The 21,129-nt window shown below is 40.7% G+C and overlaps 2 protein-coding genes across 4 annotated transcripts in view; one reads left to right on the forward strand and one right to left on the reverse strand.

Moving 5' to 3' along the window:
• Positions 1 to 8,621, forward strand: part of GPLD1 (glycosylphosphatidylinositol specific phospholipase D1) — a 50,880-nt gene extending 42,259 nt beyond the window's left edge. For 2 of the 3 annotated variants that reach the window (XM_067006660.1, XM_059077597.2), the window contains exons 22-26: positions 1,283 to 1,459; positions 1,798 to 1,958; positions 3,139 to 3,165; positions 3,539 to 3,589; positions 6,234 to 8,619. In XM_067006660.1, coding sequence (XP_066862761.1) covers positions 1,283 to 1,459; positions 1,798 to 1,958; positions 3,139 to 3,165; positions 3,539 to 3,589; positions 6,234 to 6,320 — 503 coding nt within the window. In that variant the 3' untranslated portion in view covers positions 6,321 to 8,619. Of the gene's footprint in view, positions 1 to 1,282; positions 1,460 to 1,797; positions 1,959 to 3,138; positions 3,166 to 3,538; positions 3,590 to 6,233 lie in introns of all 3 variants that reach the window. The other variant, XM_067006661.1, reaches the window with a different exon arrangement.
• Positions 8,288 to 21,129, reverse strand: part of MRS2 (magnesium transporter MRS2) — a 31,541-nt gene continuing 18,699 nt past the window's right edge. Inside the window, exons 8-11 of the mRNA XM_059077585.2 lie at positions 19,997 to 20,149; positions 19,629 to 19,746; positions 11,455 to 11,568; positions 8,288 to 10,910 (exon numbers count right to left, since the gene is read on the reverse strand). Of these exons, the coding sequence (XP_058933568.1) occupies positions 10,800 to 10,910; positions 11,455 to 11,568; positions 19,629 to 19,746; positions 19,997 to 20,149 (496 nt within the window). The 3' untranslated portion in view covers positions 8,288 to 10,799. The remainder of the gene's footprint in view (positions 10,911 to 11,454; positions 11,569 to 19,628; positions 19,747 to 19,996; positions 20,150 to 21,129) is intronic.

The following is a 21,129-nucleotide window of genomic DNA, read 5'->3' on the forward strand; positions in this document are numbered from 1 at the left end:
CTTGCTCAGATTTTCCTATTTTTACTTGTATTTGGATTGTATTTCACCCACATAATTTGAAGGGGCCCAGACAAAATTAAAATTTGTTACCTAAAATTCTGGATAATTTTTCTTAACAGGAGAGCATAAAGCCAAGCACAGGGCCTTTCTCAGTATGGGGCCCCATGTGACTCAGTAGGCTGCAGATGCTGTGTTTATGTCCTAACAGCTTAGCTCCTTTGGGGTACTGTACCACTTCTCAAGCCCTGGAATCAGATTAGACACTGCTTATCCTCATTTCGATCCACACTGACTTTCTAGTGGTACCTGCATTTTACCGTAACAACCCATTACGATAAAATCCCAGTTTTGCAAAGATGTGACGTCATTGAAAGGAACGTAGGGATCTAATGTTGAAACCGTGACCCACCCCCAGCAGGTAGCTCATGTGGCGTCAGACAGATGTCATTGTGTTACCAGGAAAAGTTCAAGACACCTGCAGTATCCCCGCGAGTTCGCTGAAGTGTTTCAGTGTATAGTTGGGGAGTCACAGCTCTATGGACACGGATTAAGTTAAATGTGAAAAATCTGATCTACTTTCAGGGCAAGTTTGTGTAGGATGGTCAGGCTTGTCCCTCTCACCCTGTCCCCTGCCTCCGCAGGATCTCTGGGTCAGACTGTGGCCACTATACACAAGTTTGAATATTCAGTGAGGATTTTAGGGTGCTGATTAAAAACTACGAAGTACTTTCAGTATGAAAAAATAATACTCAATGATGGCAAGGTTGAAGTGAGATGGGAACTCATACACTGCTTGTGAAATGTAAATCGATATACCTTTTCTAGAAAGAGGTTTGGCAAAATGGCAAGAGCCCTTCCCCAAACCCAATGCTACGTGGGCCCCTTCTAAGAATCTGTTCTCAGAAAATACTCAGAACTATGGGGAAGGCTATTTATCACAGTATTAATTATAACAGCAAAAAGTTAAAAATGGCCTGAGCGTAAAAAGAATTTTATAATCTGCAAAAACCCCCATTAAAATGTGTGTATGTATATGTGTAAGTATATATCATTGTCCAGAAAGAAATATATGCTTTATATACGTTTTCTTCTTTATACTTTTTTTGGGGTGTTTCCCACACCTTTTATAATGATCATATATTAAAAAAAAACCCCTTGGCATTCACAAATTTGACTATCTCACAGTAATCCTGAAAGTCAGTGACACAAAGTAACCTATAACTTCTGTGTCCTATCTTCGTCCTTGTGATGGCAGCAGTTACCGTGCTGTGGTTTATTTCAGATGGCCTGGCTAAGATGGCATTCCTGACCACGACCTTGCACCAGGGTGGAAGCACTCAGGTGTACGCACTGACACCTGACTCGCAACCTTCTCTGCTTAGCACCTTCAGCGGAGACCGCCGCTTCTCCCGATTTGGTGGCGTTCTGCACTTGAGTGACCTGGACAACGATGGCTTAGGTAGGAAGGAACGGTGTCTTGGGCCAGTAAGTCCCTCGCTTAATTGATGAGTCCCCCTAGTTGGATCACCTAGGCTCTACCCTCATAATGAATCAAGACCAGAGCCCGATGCACAAGAGTAGTACTTTCTGAACGTGGTGACACGAGAGCCACCCACATCAACTACTATTAATGAATGATAACAGAAAACAAAAGTCTCTTGACTATGTTGGAATGAAATCAGGACGGACCTAGTAAAAGATGTCCTAATATTATTGGTGGAAGGTTGGGTCAGGGTCCAGTAGTGGAATAGTGACAGCAAGTAGATACTTCCTGCTGCTGGTTTTCATTGTTTACAGATGAAATCATCATGGCAGCCCCACTGAGGATCACAGATGTAACCTCTGGAGTCATGGGGGGAGAAGATGGCCGTGTCTATGTGTATAATGGCAAACAGGTCACCGTGGGCGACATGACAGGCAGATGCAAATCATGGGTAGCTCCATGTCCAGAAGAAAAGGTAACTGTTCTTGTACACAACTCCATACCATCCTGGGAAAGGATGGCTACTTGCTGATGCCTTAGTAAATTATGTCCACTATAGAACTCTTATTTGTTTCTGCCTGAGCTCAGGTAACCTGCCCCTTACCTGGGGTCAGGACACAAGCCCTTGCTTGGGTTTGTAGGCCCAGGCTGCCTGCTTGCCGGCAGTTCTGCAGTGTTCACCCCCCACAGCTGCAGTTGGATGTGGTGTCATATTGGTTCTTGGTCATAGCCGGCCACTGCTTGGTTAGGATCCCGCGGCAGAAGAAAACAGGCCACGGCCATTGGAGTTTCATGAAGACTCCCAATCTTTTTATTTCATCTTTCATTGCTTTGTTTTATTCCTTTTCTCAGGTGGGTTCCCTTAAGTTTCCTGGGTCTAAAACACTTGGCTGTTATTTTTAAACTTAAAAATTACTTTTTAAATTGCAAAAAATGAAAGTTTATTGTAAAAATATTAGAAAATACACAGTAGAAAGAAGAAAATTAAAATCTACCTAGAATTCTACTCTACAGAGAGAACGTCTATTAACCTTTTGATGTGTATCCTTCTAGTATTTTTTTGCTATGAACTTAATTGCTACCATTTGTGCACTATGCTATACATAAAAAATCTAATCCACATCAAAGCTGTTAATTTGGTATTTTATACCCATTATAAAGAAACTGAAGATTGGGGAAGGAAGTTGTTACAGGTCACACTGCTAGGAAATAGCAGAACGAAGACTTAAACCAAGAGCTGAATCTGAAGCGCGCTCTTACGCACAGTGTAGTGGGTATCTTATTAACCGTGGTGACCATATTGTACGTGATTTTGTATACAACTTTGTTTTCTATGCCTTCCTAGTCTTATACAATATATCTACCAGATACCTAGTATTTTATCTGTAGATAAACCAGTTTAATCATTATTTAAGTGATTATTATTAGTCACTGAGTCTATTTCAAATTTTTGCTGTTATAGTAAGATATTCACATATAAACATTTTTATACATCTATTTTTCTGAGCTAAACTATAAATGGAATTTCTGGTGACAAAGGGCTTCTCTAAAATGAAGAAATGTGAATGTAAGGGTGTAATTAAAATTGGTTTTAAAAAAAACCCCATGAACAGTAATAACATTAATAGTCTCCCTTTCTCATCACTTTCTTTCAGGCCCAGTATGTATTGATTTCTCCTGAAGTAAGTACCTTCTGAAAAAATGGAAGAAAAACTACCAAAAAAAAAAGCAGCCCTTCCCCTTATTTCAAGTTGATAAAATAACATGGTGGGTTTTTTTATAAATTTATTTTTGGGTGCGTGGGCTTCTCATTGCTGTGGCTTCTCGTTGCAGAGCATGGGCTCTAGACACGTGGCCTTCAGTAGTTATGGCTCGCGGGCTCTAGAGTGCAGGCTCAGTAGTTGCACGGGTTTATTTGCTCCGCAGCATGTGGGATCCTCCAGGGCCAGGGCTTGAACCTGTGTCCCCTGCATTGGCAGGAAGATTCTTAACCACTGTGCCACCAGGGAAGCCCCATGGTGCATTTTCAAAGGCTATTAATAGTGTGTTTTCCAGGCAGGCTCAAGGTTTGGAAGCTCTATGATCACCGTGAGGTCAAAGAAAAAGGTGAGTACCAAGACTGTACCACTTTGATATCTGCATTTGTTCTAAGGCTGGGATTTGGGGATGATCTCATTTTGTATGTATTTTAGATTTTTTTATTTGAAAAACAGGGACACACACACAAAAAACACTCACATAATCCCATTTTTTGGTGAAAAGTTTCCCTCACTACCCCTCCAATTTCATCCTCTACAGCAGGGGTCAGCAAATTACAGCCTGTAGGCCAACTCTAGCTTGCTGCCCGTTTTTGTATAGCCCATGAACTAAAAATGATTGACATGTTTGCAATGATCAAAAAATATATTTTGTGACACATGAAATTTATATGAAGTTCAACTTGCAGTGTCTCAAGTTTTAGTGGAATGGAGCCACGGTCATTCCTTTCTTTACAGCTGCTACTATACCGTTGATCAGTTGCCTCAGACTGACATCCCACAAAGCCTAACATATTATCCTGGGCCCTTCACTGGGAAAATCTGCCGACGCTTGCCCTATTGGCTAAGCACTGTTAATATTTTGGTTCTTTTTCTACAAGACTGTTTTTGTATGACTTGAGAAACATACACATGCAACTGTCTTTTAATGCCTCCTTCCAGACAAGTACATATAGAACTGATTCTTTTCAATGACTGAACAGTAATTTATTGTCTGGATGCACCATATTTCATTTCTTTAGTTTACTTTCTCATAGACATTTAGTTATTTCTCATAGTTATTTCCATTTTTTTTCCTGTTACAGACAATGCTCTAGTGAGCATTCTTGTATCTGTATCTTTATAATTTATAGCTTTATAATTGTGCAAATTTCTCTGCTGGTAAGATTCCTAGAAGACTGCTAGGTCAAGGGGTATGCACATTTGAATTTTTGATACAACAGATTAAATGGGTTTTATCTTAAAATATACAGCTAAACCACTGATTCCACTCATTTATTTTAGGATATGACATTGTATGGAATTATGCTAGGTTACGAGAGAGATAAAGTTAAGATTTATACACATGGGAAGTTAAATAAAATGCAAATCAGTATAGGATTAAATGGTAAAGATTAAGTGAACTATGGGAATGAAAGGCTAGGGAAGCCTTCAAAGATTTTCGAGTATAGAACCAGGTTTGTAGAGCCTGGTAGGTGCTGTGATCCTGGCTCTGGCTTGTGAGAACTGTGGTGAAACTGCCCTCTACGGGCCAACAGTTCAAGTAGCCCTTGGTGTAACTCATTTATAGGCAAGCTCGAAAGCAAATACTCAACCATTATTTATACCAACCGAAGGGGGTGGTATAGATCATCTAAAAGTATATCTGATTCCTTTTTGTAGAGCAATGCAAATTCATCTTCCTAATTACATTTCACAAGTGAAGAGTAAAACTACTCCACTTTCCCAACACATACCTGAGACTGGGGGCCCCTAAAGCACTCTGAGTGTAAAGATAAATCAAAGGTTATATTTTAAAAATGGACACAGACAATCTGAGGATGATCAGTGGGTGGCCTTCTACTTGAGTAAAAGTTATGACTTTGAAGACTCCTTTCTCTATGTGAGCATTAAGTACTGAACGAGGAACCAACCAGAACCAGGAGGACTCGGCCCTTACCTGAGTGGTACGCCACTGTCTTTCGGAAACCTCCTGTGGGGCTGCCTTCAGTCAGCCCGAGGGCCCTGGCGGAGCAGTGTTACATTGGGTACCAGAGAGGCAGACGAACCTGAGACCTGGTCCCTGCCCCCACGTTCTTAGAGTCTAAGTGGAAAAATGACACACCTGTAAGACCAGCAGGTCCATTTAGGACGACCAAAGGCAGTCAGAGATCCATGGAAGTCTATTGCTGGTGGAGTCAGGGAAGGCCTTGCAGGGCCCCTCGGGCCTGAGTGGATCTGGAAATTGGAGTAAGCTGACTGGGCAGAGAGGGCAAGAAGCAGGGGAAGACTTGATTTGAGGAATGAAGATGGTTTAACCAGGAAAGGGAGAGGAAACTTAGCTCACAGCCAAACTACAGGCAAATCCAGTAAGACACTAGTGTATTTTAAAAGATACAAGCAAAGGGTTAAGCATAGTACTTGACATATGGTAAATGCTCAATATGTTAGCCTTTATTTCTGGATTCCATTGGTAGTTTTCAAAATTAAGTCAATGAGAAACGTCACAGAAGGGTTGGTCATTTTATGGTCACACCTCATTTATCAGCCACGGTCCAGAAAAACTCTTGGTAGTTTCCAAAACTAAAATCCACCTCAAAAATATGTTTAAAAACTTGTACAAGCTTAGACCATTTTGAAAGACAGTTCCTAAAGTATTTCAAGCAGCAGGGGCAGAGTAGGTGGTTTGAACACACTGACGAAGGCCAGCCTGTTTGTGGAAGTCTTATTACTCCAGCTATGCCGTCTACACTGCACCACAGCTCAGATGCTGAATAAACATGCATAGACTCACTTCTCCTTTATGTACCAGAGAAGGGACTAGAGAACTTCCTCAGCTGTGGTTTTCTGAACCTACAGATCTGCCAAAGGGGTATTTAAGCTCAAGCCCTGGGGTCTGGCCAATGTCTTTACTCATCTTTATATTTCCGGAGCATAACATGATGCCTGGACTACAGCAGGAACTTAATAGATGTTATGAGCGGAAAATGAGTTCTGTTTTGTGTCCCCTACAGAACCAAGTTGTCATTGCTGCTGGAAAGAGTTCTCTGGGAGCCCGACTGTCTGGGGCGCTGCATATCTATAGCCTCGGCCAAGATTAAAGGTTTCACTCCAGTTTTCTAACCTGCCCCTCCCCCTCTCATGCCAAGTCATCTCCAGGGTGAGCGTTCTGGGGGACAGAGTGGTGCCATCCAGAGGAGCCTCGTAGATCCTACCACAGGCGGGGCTCCTGGGGGTGGAGACATACACACTAACAGCCAAACTATCTGGAAACAGGATACAGTAAGTGGGGACAACATCAGAAACATGTGAAACAGCAGATACTCTGGTTATTCATGTCCCCTTCCAAAGTTTGTTTCCTTTGTACCTAAACTTATTCCTAACTTGTTTCCTGTGCTCAGACCTGCTGTACAACCTATTTCCTCTTCCACATGGGTACCTGTGTCTTTCTGATGACTGGAAAGGCCTCTCTCTGGTTATCTCTTAGCAAAACCTCTGTAACAATTCTTCCTAAAAATGTCCTTTTAAAGTTGGTGACCCTTTCCAATCAAACCGAAAGCACAGTATACAGGAAAAAGGCACAGGGAGGAGAAAGAGTGAGGAGAAAAGTAAGGGGTGAGGCATAACCTCACAACTCCAAAATCATGTTGCAAATGATGTGGTCCTTTCTTATGAGGATGACTGTATTTTCAATGTTTCATATAGTGAAAGACAAATATAGAAAGTAAAACATCATCTTACTGTGCCCTCAGATGCTTTTGGAGAAATGACTGTTCCAAACAGCAGATGAACTAGCCTGAAGTCATCCCACGAAGCCTTGGGTGGCATTAGGCTGCCACAAGCTGTGCCAACAGAACTAGAGCAGAAAGAAGAGAGATCTGTCCTGAGCCAGAGGCTACTGCAAGGGACCAAGAGGAGTGAAGCAGGCCTTGGCTGCCCTTGTTTCTGGGCTGGTTTTAGCAGAGTAGATCTCATCTGCCAGTCCTGCAGAGTGGCATATTTAAGAGAAAGGATATGTACCATAGGATTTCAGCTTCACTAAAAATCTGCAGGCACTGTTATCCATAAACAGTAACTAGTTGATTCTCTATCTGTCAGGGTAGAACCTCCTTCTGACACTAGTGAAATGATACTAAAAAGCAGGAGAAAACAAAAAATGACCAGAGCCCTTCTCTTAGCTTCTCTAGAGGCAGTACAGAGACTGGTCAAAGGAGACAGGAATTCAGCTGGAGAGTAAGCTAAATCAGAAATCAAGGAAAAGCTAGTAGAATTACAATTGTGAGCATAAGGTGAGTATGTGTATAGGAAAACAGCATAAACAGGCACATACCTAGATAGGACCTCTGGATCACTCCTGGGACTGTCTCATCTTAAAGAGGTATACTAGCTGCATGGTTCCCCTACGGCACAGCAAAAAGCATACAAACACCGTGTGGTTTTTGGTTAACTATTATTGGCAGTTCAACCTATTTGAAGAATTATTTTTAATTAAAAGGAAGTTTATTTTTAGGGGACCAGAAATTAGTTGTAATTAGGAGTTTTTATGAATTGAGAAGTCTGAGTGTAGAACAAGCTAATGACACTGCATTTTAGTAAAGGCATGTTTTCACTATAGGATTAGGAGGATGCATATACCTTCATATTGCTATTATTATAGAAAGTGTTATGCTTTACTAAATGATAGGGCCTATGTTTAAAACATGATTATTCTTTACCTGAGGATTTTTATTTTCTCAATGCCTGAACATACCACATAGCAAGCAGCAGGAGGAGAAGGTTAAAATTTACAAAGTTAGAAGCAGGTTTTCATATAGGATATTAAACCATACTAACCCCATATTCAAAATTATGTAAGTTGTACTTCTACTGTGTATATGGCAAATATGTGAAAACCCAGCATACAGGAAAAAAGTCTAATACCTGATAGTCTAATGTGTTATCCTAATAGGTGGATTAAATTTTCACTCTACTAAGTATTAACTGTAGTTCTAAGCATTGATTCTGAAATACTTAACAAAAATACCTTAGGGAATTAATCTCTCCTGAACACAGACCTGAACTTATACAATTGAACTCAAAATTACCTTTATTTTAAGATATCAGAACACATTTACATATTTGCAATTTTTATCTATTACCTGTATATGCAAAAACTTCCATCAAGGCTTCAAGACTGGAATTGTTCTATGCCTTTGTATCACAGACCTACAGAGATGGGAAGTGAGTTTGGGAATAAACTCAGGTCTCTGAATTCCCTATTCCATGCTCCAACTGCATAGCTATTACTAAGGTAATGACAATAAATCCTGAATTTAAAGTGAGTTTAATATTGCAATTCCAAAACATAAAGCTTGTACAACTCTTGGAATAACTCACCAAAATAAATGGCTTTTTAATATGACTATTTAGTGGTTATCAGTCTATCAAGGAGGAAGCAAGTGTCAATAGCATCTGAAAATGACGTCTATTCTTGCCACATTTTCTTAAAGGCCTTACAAAGGCAATCTGTTAAGAATATCATTCCTTGTACTTATACATGTTAAACAGAATCAGAATGCCTGCTTACTCATAACTGAATGTTTGGTATTCTTTCACCTTACTTACAAATAGTTTACGTACTCTGTCTATTTAAATTCAAAATTTAAAACTGCTGAACTTTTTTTGACATAATCTGTTATTTGAGGGCTCTTTAATATAAGAAGCATCCTGCTATCTATCACCAAAGCAGAGCTAGCTGACATCTGGAAATCATACTTGATTTAATCACCTTCAAGAAATTTATAAACCCTTAGTACCTTCCCTTTGATAAGACTTATGAGGTAGTTGCATTTATTTTCCCATTTACTGATGCGACATGACTCATCAAAAATGTTTATGTAAGCTCACAAACTAAGCAACATCAGAAAGAAAAAAAGACCAAAATTCTATCCTATGCCTGATCTTAACCAAATCAAATTTTGCCCTCTGGACTTCCAATTCTTCATATGTCACAGTTAAGTGATATTTATTACCTTATTTTACAGTGATGACCTAAGATCAAAAATAGCAGCAGAGTGCTCTGAGGTGTACCAAAGAGGACTGCCCTGTGAAATATAAATATTGTCAAAGATACATCATCTTGGAAATCATCAAACAGATGTATGATGCTATTCACAGTCCAATAACCATGCCATAAAGCGTGCTCCAAGACAAGCCCAGCCTGTTTCATGCTATTCTAATATCCTCTCATAACCAGACACGGGAACAGGGAAAATTTAATACTTGTAACTTTGTTTTCTTTCAGATCAGCTACTAGGAGAGCATTTTTATTCCTAGCACTAAACCACCTGGTAAACGGACCCCTAAACTCCCTCATATGACATATTAGGGTATCAGGTATCCTCCAACATCATCAGGGTATGCATATTTATTTTATTACTAAATTTGTAGTGCAAGAGCTGCTCTGAACAGTCCAGAATCTTCTATGCACCTTTTGGAGGCAAATATAACTGTTATGTTCTATTGCATAACTGTACTTAACCTCCAGAAAATAATTTGGGTTGGCCAAAAAGTTCGTTCGGGTTTATAAACCCAATATTAAAAGAGGCAGAAGATGTTAAGTAGGACATGAGCTTTGAGACATACAAATATCAGTCATTTGTTTTAAACCCAAATCTGATTGTGAAAACAAAAAGGTATCACAATTTTAAAGTTTATCTACCCTCTTGTTTTAGGAAGCCCATCTGTCAACCTCCGAGGTGCAGGCAAATAGATTAACTAGGCTACATATATTTTCCTTTTTGGGGTGACATGTCTATCTGTTCTAAAAACCAGGGAATGACCAAAACAGTTATAAAGCAGTAATAGAATGGAAATACTTTCTTTCAGCTCAATTTCCAAAAGCTTTAATTATAGTCAAGCAAAGAAAAATAGTTTCATTGGTTGAGGAAGTAAAATTCTGATTAACTGGAATCTATATAAAGCTGACATTAAACTCATTTCCTTTTTTTTTTTTTATTCCTTATATAAAAAGGGGGCAAATACAAGAAAATAAGGTTATGTCAAAGACTGGTTTAAAGCACAAACTCCCAGAGTTTGTTTTAAGGTTAATATATATTCTGCTAGCTTTTCAGTCACCTGAGAGTGACAAATTCACAAGAACGTGATTCCTTGTACTAAGAACTATGGCTACCTGGTCTCGTAACTGTGGGCTTGTCAAGTTTCCAGGCTTCATTTGGCATGAGGTTGCACTTCTGTTGACATGTATAAATTAAATAAAATTGATACCACAATCTATTCTTGTGTTAAGTTAATCTCTCCATGCCTTACATGTCTATAAAAACAGCTTCTTAAGTTTGTAGGAAATAGAACTTTGGCCTTTTACAAAGCAAGTGCTTTGTTTCTTTACTCGGAATCCTGAAAATGCAATTAAGTTCTAGTACTGTGACTGCCATAATATTTTTAACATCAGACACTATAATTTAAATGTCAGTGATTTTTTTCCCCAAGTCTCTGACTCTTATAAAAGAAAATAACAGAAGAATATCAGAATTTTCCTGTGACTACCGTAAAAAAATAATTCAGTTTCCATCGGGCTGTGCCTAACGGTTTGTTACGACACTCCTGCTTGATTCAAGTCCATCCGGCCTGAAGCTGTGTTTCAATTCCGTCCTTCTATCTGCCTGCAGTGTCTTTTTAGGTAAAGAGGCCATCTAAATGAAGCAGAAAAATTCATAATTTTAGTGTGTCTGTTTAAAAGAAAAGCCACCAGTAAAACAATACGTTAACCACTAAAGGAGGAAAGGACTGCAAGCCATCTATCAGTGTCTTTTGAGTACTTGCTCCAGGGGTATAAACTATAAGTAGAAACGTAAGAAAAAGAGGTAACCTGTGTATCTTTTCCTATACACGATAAATGTTTTCTACATTTCAATTTTGGTTATGACAAAAGCTGCACCAGAAAGTTACTAACATCTGTCTAAATGTACAATGCTTGTCAGTGTCCCACACAGAATAAATTTCTAACTTATTTACTGTGCCAGGCCCTGTGCTCATAATTGCATTACACACATTATCTAATTCTCCCTTTAACTACACGAAGCAGGTGGCAGATGTGGAAACTGAGCGAGGCTTAGAGAAATTAAGTAACCTGCTCAGGGTCACAAAGCCCGTGACAGTTTAAGCCCAGGCCACAGGACTTCAGAGCCCAGGACTGTAGCCCCTCCGCGGTACTGCTGTGAACCAGACCCTTCATACCAGAGGAGGCAAAGGAGCTTCTAGCTGTCGTCCAAGGAATGACAGCAAGCGCCTCCAGATGAGGCCACTTCCCATAAACATAATTCCTGTGATCAGCCAAAACACTCTATGGTCCTAAAAGAGAACACACAGTTAATTTCAATCACAAAAGGTTAGTTTCCTTAGTGATAAAATTTCATGAACTTATCATTGCCCCAGAGTTTAAAAGAAACCTTCTGTTATTTGTACTGCTCTTTCCTATAGGAACTAAGAACAAATAGCACCCAGAGACCAAGCGTCAGAAAATAAATCAGAAGGAAAACATGATTTAAGAGTATTTTACAATCATCAATGAACCCACATTACTGCTTTTACTTTGTGTTTCCTTCCAGTCTGTTTACATTCACACAAATTTTAATAGTTATAATAGTTATAACCACATAGGACATACAACTTAATTTAAATTTTTTGCTTATAGCCACATTTGCCAAACTGTGAGCTGAGGTGTCCTGGCATTACAGCACCGCAGAATACTTTAAATTCTCAAGGAAATCACAGTGCCATCTGTGGAATACCATGAGAACTGCTACTCTTTAATTGTTTTGACCTACCTTCTTCATAAAAGAAACTGTAAGGTAACATGACAGAAACTTTAACATAATGAAAGAAACTTTTGGTCTAGGGATGCTGCAAAAAAATTACTAAGAGACTAAAAGCTTCATGAACCAAGAAAGTTTGGGAACCTCTGACTTACAGTGAACATTTTCCCTCACTGTCATTTTCTTTTCTTTCTTTTTTTTGGGGGGCCATGCTGCGTGGCTTGCAGGATCTTAGTTCCCTGACCAGGGATCAAACCCAGGCCCCCATAGTCCTAACCACTGGGCTGCCAGGGAATTCCACTCACTGTCATTTTCAGAATTGTATTATTTTTTGCAGTGTGATGCTTTTGAGTGCATGTGTGAATGTACAGAATCACAGAATTTATATTAATCTCCCACATGGAAGGAGTCTCAGCTACAGAAATGCCATTCGTTATTATCAACAACGGCTTGGTCTCCAGTGACTGCGAGCTCAATTTCCTCCAAAATGATCAGTAACCACAGATGGAAATTCAAGCCACTTATGAAAAAGAAATCTGCCTCCCTTTTAACATGAAATTAGATGTTAGACATAATTTATCAAGAAGACAAGTGCTAATGTGAGTTAACTGTTTGGATGAACACATTTCCAGTTATCCTAAACGAAGGCCCTAATTTATTAAGTAAAAATTATGTTTAAATGAGATTTAGCATACCCAGATTACCGTTGTTTTTTGCTATAGACTGGTTCTGTAATGCCCTATAAATCAAAAGTCTGGGAATGCTAAAATGTGATAAACTTGAGGTAAGCAAGTCCAAAATTCTATGTGTCATTAAAATACACACACAGCAGTGTGAGACCTCTAGGAGATTAAGGGAAGGGACAAGTGTCTAAGAGTTGGATTTTTAATGCCCCCTCTGCTGTGGGCGTGCCCTGCTAAGTATTGTATGTTTAAGCACCTACCTTTCAAACTCTTCATCTCTGCCACTGTTCAGTCTATCTACTCCTTAAAAATAAGATGCCTAGAACATCTTGATGTGCCAGAGGCTAAATAAGCACTAAAACTGATGGGGACATGTCAAAAGTACTCAGAAGTCAGCATGAAAGGAACAATTTGAACACCAAGATAAATAATGACAGCAGCGACAGATTATAACTCATTGACTAAAGTAAGACCCCATGAGTCCATACTGATACAAATGAATAAATAACTGAGAGAGAAGGAAGGCTCTACTTTACAAAGAATAAAAGTAGGAGGAGTGATGGAATTAGAAATCACCATGTGATAATCATCATTGCAGTATTTGATTCAGACATGAATCCATTTTGGATCAATTAGTGGATGCTGAAACTAGAGGGTACAAATTATCAGAGAACTGCAAATCAAAACCACAATGAGGTACCACCTCACACAGGTCAGAATGGCCATCGTGAAAAAGTCTACAAACAACAAATGCTAGAAAGGGTGTGGAGAAAAGGAAACCCTCCCCTACACTGTTGGTGAGAAATGTAAGTTGGTGCAGCCACTATGAAAAACAGTACAGAGGTTCCTCAGAAAACTAAAAATAGAATTATCATATGATCCAGCAATCCCACTCCTGGGCATATATCCAGACAAAACTATAATTCAAAAAGATACAAGCACCCTTATGTTCATAGCAGCACTATTCACAACAGCCAAAACATGAAACAAACTAAATGTCCATCTAGAGAGGAATGGATAGAGAAGATGTGGTATGTGTATACAATAGAATATTACTCAGCCATCAGAAAGAATGAAGTAATGCCATTTGCAGCAACATGGATGAAACTAGAGATTATCATACTAAGTGAGTCAGAGAGAGAAAGACAAATACCATATGATATCACGTATATGTGGAATCTAAAATATGGCACAAATGAACCTATCTATGAAACAGAAACAGACTCACAGACAGAGAGGACAGACTTGTGGTTGCCAAGGGGAGGGGTTGGGGGAGGGATGGAGTGGGAGGTTGGGGTGAGCAGATGTCAGCTATTATATAGAGAATGGATAAACAACAAGGTCCTACTGTATAACACAGGGAACTATATTCAGTATCTTATGATAAACCATAATGGAAAGAATATTAAAAACTGTATATATATGTATAACTGAATCACTCTGCTGTACAGCAGAAACTAACACAACATTGTAAATCAACTATACTTGAATTAAAAAAAAAAAACACTAGAGGGTACAAATTTGATGAATAGCAGAGTTCTTGCAAGATCCTGAATTCCACAGAGAAAAAGAGTAACTTCACAGGACAGAAAGTTGGCAGATACCACCTTAACCAAGTGATCATAGTTGGTGATACCAACTATGTATGTAACTTAGTATCACCAAGTAATGAGACAAACCGACATCAAGGGTCTCCTGATGGGATTCAATGTGAAGAACACACTGACACAATGTATAACCAGAATCTAATAATGAAGAAAGAGTATCAAGGGCCAAACAACTGACCTACATTCTTTTTGAACGTCAAGGCCATGAAAGACAAACGCCGAAAAACTGGCCTAGATTAAAGAAGCCTAAGGAGACATGACAACTATATAACAACACACGATCCAAGATTTTCTTTTCTTTCTTTCTTTTTTTTTTTTTGTGGTACGCGGGCCTCTCACTGTTGTGGCCTCTCCCGTTGCGGAGCACAGGCTCCGGATGCACAGGCTCAGCGGCCATGGCTCACGGGCCCAGCTGCTCCACGGTATGTGGGATCTTCCCGGACCGGGGCACGAACCCGTGTCCCCTGCATCGGCAGGCGGATTCTCAACCACTGCGCCACCAGGGAAGCCCCCGATCCAAGATTTTCTATGAGGCAAAGGGCTCTACTGAGCTGAGTGGTGAAGCCTGACCAGGGTCCACAGATTACAAAATAGTGTTGTTTCAATGTTAATTTTCTGGAGCTGTGGTTATGTAAGAGAATACATGTTTTTAGGAAATATATACTGAAATATCTAGATGTAAAGGAGCTTCATTTTTTGTTTACTCTCAAATGATTTAGAAAAAAGTATGTATATATTGATAGAATGATAGAGTAAATATGATAAAATGTTGCTGTTTGAAGAATCTGGGTAAAGGCTGTATGGTAATATTTGACTATTCTTGAGACAGTCTAGTATTATTTTAAAAAAGAAAAATGTTTTTCCTATCTTGGATTCACCATTGTAAATATTAACCCCAACTATACAAGAACAGGGAAACCTTGATATTCATAGATTTAATGAACATCTTTCAACTCTTCTCCAGGAACCCTGGAGATGTCCCTTGCGACTCTGGTGAGACACTATCTGAATCTTGCTCTGGGGGCAAAAGCCTAGCTCACTACTTTCTACTCAGATCTCATTACAACCAGAATTATTGCATATGCTGAAACTATCAGAAAGGAATTTCTAAAAATTATTTTTTTTAAAATAGGCATTTAGAGAAAAATATTAAGAGTGCACATAAGATAGAGTTAGCTTGTAGAGTGAGTATACGCACATAAAAATAGTTCTTAACAAAAATAATTTGGGAGAAAGACAGGAACTTAGAGTTCTGCAGTCACAAATTGGGGAATTTGCAAAGGTCTTTGGAAGTACCTTCTGAGAATGTCCAGGGTTGGTCTATGTTGCACAAGATATTCTGGCGACTACTGGACATTTAACTATATTTGGGCTCAGAAACCTGCAAGAGATTCCTATCACATTTAGAATAAGCCCAAACTCTTAGCATGCGCCACAAAATCAACATGCCCTCCCCCTCCGTCCTTCTGACCTTCTCCCTGCCTTTCTCCACTTGACACACCTCCCCTACCACTCTGGCCTTCTTGCTGTTCCTTCAACAAGCTCGGTGCACCCCTGCCTCAGTCTCACATGCATGGTTCCCTCTGCTTAGATCACCTTCTCCCCAGGCCTTCCCACTTTCTCTTTCCAGGTCTCTGCTCTAGGGTCACCTCCTCAGAAAGACCTTCCTCGACCACCCTATCTCTAGGATGCCCCTCATCTCACCTCCTGCTAAGTCTCTATCCCTTTACCTGGCTTTATTTTTCTTTATGGCACTTACCACCTAATATACCATGGATCTGTTTATTCTCTTCTACCTCACTGTAATGGAATCTCCGCAAGGGCAGAGACTCACTGTTATATCCCCACGGCTAAAAGCGGTGTTTAGTGTGCAACAGGCACCAAAAACCGTATCTGTAAGATGAATGAATGAAGCGTGTTGCATTCATTTTTCTTTCACATCTTATAAGGAGCATTAAAATGACTAATGCTGGGCTTCCCTGGTGGCGCAGTGGTTGGGAGTCCGCTGATGCAGGGGACATGGGTTCGTGCCCCGGTCTGGGAAGATCCCACGTGCCGCGGAGCGGCTGAGCCCGTGAGCCATGGCCGCTAAGCCTGCGCGTCCGGAGCCTATGCTCCGCAGCGGGAGAGGCCACAACAGTGAGAGGCCCGCGTACTGCAAATAAATAAATAAATAAAATAAAATAAAATAAAATAATTTAAAAAAATAAAATTAAATTAAAAAAAGACTAATGCTGACTTTGCTTCAGGGAGCTATGATCTTTTGCAGACTTTAAACAGCAACTGCAAATTTGAGGAACATGGCAAATGGGAAGTGTGGGATTATTTGGGCACATATAACCAGGGGAGTAATTTTACTCGGATGGGTTGGGGATGCAGTCAGGGAAGAGTCTCCTTGGAAGTAACACGTAAGTTGAGACCTGAGAGAGAAACAGATGTTAACTAGGCAAAAACAGGTGGATGCCGAGGAGAGACGTGTGGAGCCCCATGAGTAAGAATAGTGATGAATCAACCAACGGTGATGCAAGGTGTCTGGAGACAAGATGGGGATGTGGGTGCAGCAGACCGGGAAAAGCCCTACAGGCCAAGGAATCTGGATTTTTATCTTAATGACAATTAAAACCCCCTGAATAATTTTACACAGAAGAGTGACCATCAGATTTGCTTCTTTTAAAGACCACTTTATAAAAGTGAATAGTGGTCCTGATGAGATGACGTGGGTTGGACTTTAGCAACAGCCAGAGAGAGAGAATAGATCTGTTAACTAGGACACAGAATCCAGCGCCAGAGTGTGCCTGCCCAACGCACATGCAGATTCATTTCTAGAAATCTCACAGTAAGACATCTTCTGAAAGCACAAGCCTACAATGATATGAAAAACCCTGCAAGGGACTTCCCTGGTGGTCCAGTGGTTAAGATTCTGCCTTCCAATGCAGGGGATGCAGGTTCCGTCCCTGGGCAGGGAACTAAGATCCCACCTGCCACAGGGCAACTAAGCCTGCACGCCACAACTACACTTGCACTCTGGAGCCTGCATGCCTTAACTACTGAGCCTGTGCCACAACTAGAGAGCCCACATGCCACAACTAGAGAGAGGCCCATGTGCTGCAACTAGAGAAGCCTGCATGCCACGATGAAAGATACTGCATGCCGCAACAAAGACCTGACACAGCCTAATAAATGAATAATTTAATTAAAGAAAAAAAAAACTATGAGTTTTTTTTTTTTTGGAGCAAAGTGGAAAGTGCAAGTCTTGGGGACTAAATCCTAGTTCTGTTATTTCCTAGCTCTGTGCCCTTGGTCAAGTTACTAACATTTTCTGAGCCTCAGTTTTCCTACCTATAAAGCAGGGAAAATACATTCATTTTCAGAGTTTTGATAACTGAGTCAAATAAGGCATGCAACTGCCTGGAAAACTGCCTGACACACAAGAATTTTAAAAAAGAAAAAAAAAGAATCCCTCATTAACACTGCCTCACAGTGTACTACTGTTTTGTCAAACCTTTCCCATGTGTAATTACATGTTTTTGGGAGTCATAAGGTAACCTAGGCTATCTACGTTATAACAGAGTTTAACAATACGGCCATGAATTTTAAATGAGTTAGAGGTATATATTTTATTTCACTAAGGGAGTATACATGTTAAAACTTGCTTTTAAAAATCCACTGAAGGGACTTCCCTGGTGGCACAGTGGTTAAGAATCCACCTGCCTACAAGCAGCTCATGCAGTTTGATATCAAAAAAACAACCCACCCAATCCAAAAATGGGCAGAAGACCTAAACAGACGTTTCTCCAAAGAAGATATACAGATTGCCAACAAACACATGGAAGAATGCTCAACATCACTAATCATGAGAGAAATGCAAATCAAAACCACAATGAGGTATCACCTCACATCAGTCAGAATGGCCATCATCAAAAAATCTACAAACAGGGCTTCCCTGGTGGCTCAGTGGTTGAGAGTCCGCCTGCCGATGCAGGGGACCCGGGTTCGTGCCCCAGTCTGGGAAGATCCCACATGCCACGGAACGGCTAGGCCCTTGAGCCATGGCCGCTGAGCCCGTGCATCCGGAGCCTGTGCTCCGCAATGGGAGAAGCCACAGCAGTGAGAGGCCCACATACCGCCAAAAAAAAAAAATATCTACAAACAGTAAATGCTGGAGAGGGTGGGGAGAAAAGGGAACCCTCTTGCACTGTTGGTGGGAATGTAAATTGATACAGCCACTATGGAGAACAGTACGGAGGTTCCTAAAAAAACTAAAAATAGAACTACCATACAACCCAGCAATCCCACTACTGGGCATATACCCTGAGAAAACCATAATTCAAGAAGAGTCATGTACCACAGTGTTCACTGCAGCTCTATTTACAATAGCCAGGACATGGAAACAACCTAAGTGTCCACTGACAGATGAATGGATAAAGAGGGTGTGGCACATATATACAATGGAATATTACTCAGCCATAAAAAGAAACAAAACTGAGTTATCTGTAGTGAGGTGGATGGACCTAGAGTCTGTCATACAGAGTGAAGTAAGTCAGAAAGAGAAAAACAAAAACTGTACGCTAACGTATATATATGGAATCTTAAAAAAAAAGGTTCTTAAGAAACTAGGGGCAGGACAGGAATAAAGATGCAGATGTAGAGAATGGACTTGAGGACACAGGGAGGGGGAAGGGTAAGCTGGGACGAAGTGAGAGAGTGGCATGGACATATATACACTACCAAATGTAAAATAGATAGCTAGTGGGAAGTAGCCACATAGCACAAGGAGATCAGCTCGGTGCTTTGTGACCAACTAAAGGGGTGGGATAGGGAGGATGGGAGGGAGATGCAAGAGGGAGGAGATATGGGGATATATGTATATGTATAGCTGATTCACTTTGTTATAAAGCAATTATACTCCAATAAAGATGTTTTTTTAAAAAAAGAATCCACCTGCCAATGCAGGGGACACAGGTTTGAGCCCTGGTCTGGGAAGATCCCACATGCCACAGAGCAACTAAGCCTGTATGCCACAACTACTGAGCCTGTGCTCTAGAGCCCGCGAGCAACAACTACTGAAGCCTGCACACCTAGAGCCTGTGTTCCACAACAAGAGAAGCCACCGCAATGAGAAGCCCACAGACCACAACTAAGAGTAGCCTCCTCTTACAGCAACTGGAGAAAGCCTGCACACACGTAGCAATGAAGACTCAACACAGCCAAAAATAAAATAAAGTTCTCTTTTAAAAAATCCATTAACAAATTATCTTCAAAACATTAAAAACAACCTCTAGATTAGTGAAATAATACATTCTCACCTCCTCAAGGGAAGATTCCAAATTCATTCCAAAAGCAACTCCCATTAGTCCAAAGAGCGAAAGAGAGAAGGTTCCCATGGTCAACTGTAGGTTCAACCTCATCATCACATTACGGTGGCTGGCGGGGGAGGAGAACAACTGCTTAGTTCAGAAGATCTTACCAACTACATGCAGCAAATTCACTAAATAATGTATTAAAGACCACATGGATTAAAGATACACCTTAAAAAAAAAAAAAGACACTTCCATGTAGTGATGGTATAATTCTTTCCAAAATGGAAAAACAAAGCTATCCTTAAAAGCTTTATTACTGTGTATTATTTTATAAAGAAAATACTTCCTGATTGTTTTATACGAGGCCTTCTTACCTGTCCAAGTTGATGAATATGATACTCTGTGAATCATCAATCAGCGTCCTAAGTTCCCGAGCTGCATTGGAAAGATCCTCAGCTAATCGGTAGTAGTTTTCCAACAGCAACTCCATCTCTTCTGCATGGTCAATCCCAGCACTGCTCTTTTCACTTGAATTAAAAGAGTTAACATAATTAACATGCCCCCAATACATGCATTATACATATAGTACCACAGAACTTCCTGAATTAGTATAAAATATTCAGCTACCAGTGAAAAAACTACCCTTTTTGCCTTTACTATTATTGTGATTGAGGCCAGTCTGGGGTGGCTGTGCCAGCTGATCCTAAACATGACACAGGTAGTTGAGGACACATTTTCCATCCCTACACAGGCCTCACTGTATTCCAGTTACAGGAAAATGCAGACACGTGAATTCTGATGTATTAGTGCAAATCCCAAATCACTATCAGGTAAAACAAAACCAAAAATTAAAAATGAACATAAAGAGCATTTCCTTTCCAAGGTAAATATATAACATCATTTTCACACATGAAGTAAACGGTTTTTGAAAAATGTCAACACAGTCAGAGAGCGCAAGATGGCAGAGGAGTAGGACGGGAAGCTCACCTTCTCCCATAAATCAACATGTGGAATGACTCTCACAGAACACCTACTGAACACTGGCAGAAGACCTCAGACTACCAAAAGGGCAAGAAAATCTCCACATAACTGGGTAGGACAAAAGAAAGAAAAAAAGAGAGAGAGAGAAAGAGAAAGGAACCGGGAAGGGACCTGCTCCCAGGAGGGAGCTGTGAAAGAGGAAAGTTGTCAGAACTCTGGGAAGTTTCCTCACTGGTGGGGAGATCAGCTGGGACAGTGGGGGAGATTCAGAGCCTCGGAGGAGAGCACAACAAGCAGTTTGTGGAGGGCAAAGTGGAGAGAGCCCCGCACAGTCAGTTGGTGCCACTGCCCGGCACTCCCCAGCCTGAGACGGTCTTCCACTGGGGCGGGTGGGGGCTGGGTGCTGAGGTTCAGGCTTCGGAGGTCAGAACAGGGGAGAAGACTGGGGGTGGCTGCCCGAGGGGGCTAGGGTGTAGTGCGCCACCACTGAGGGAAGAAGCCCGGGCCCCCCAGAGAGGTAGGGCAC

The sequence above is a fragment of the Kogia breviceps genome, chromosome 10, assembly GCF_026419965.1.
Source record: "Kogia breviceps isolate mKogBre1 chromosome 10, mKogBre1 haplotype 1, whole genome shotgun sequence".
In the NCBI taxonomy this organism is placed as follows: domain Eukaryota; kingdom Metazoa; phylum Chordata; class Mammalia; order Artiodactyla; family Physeteridae; genus Kogia; species Kogia breviceps.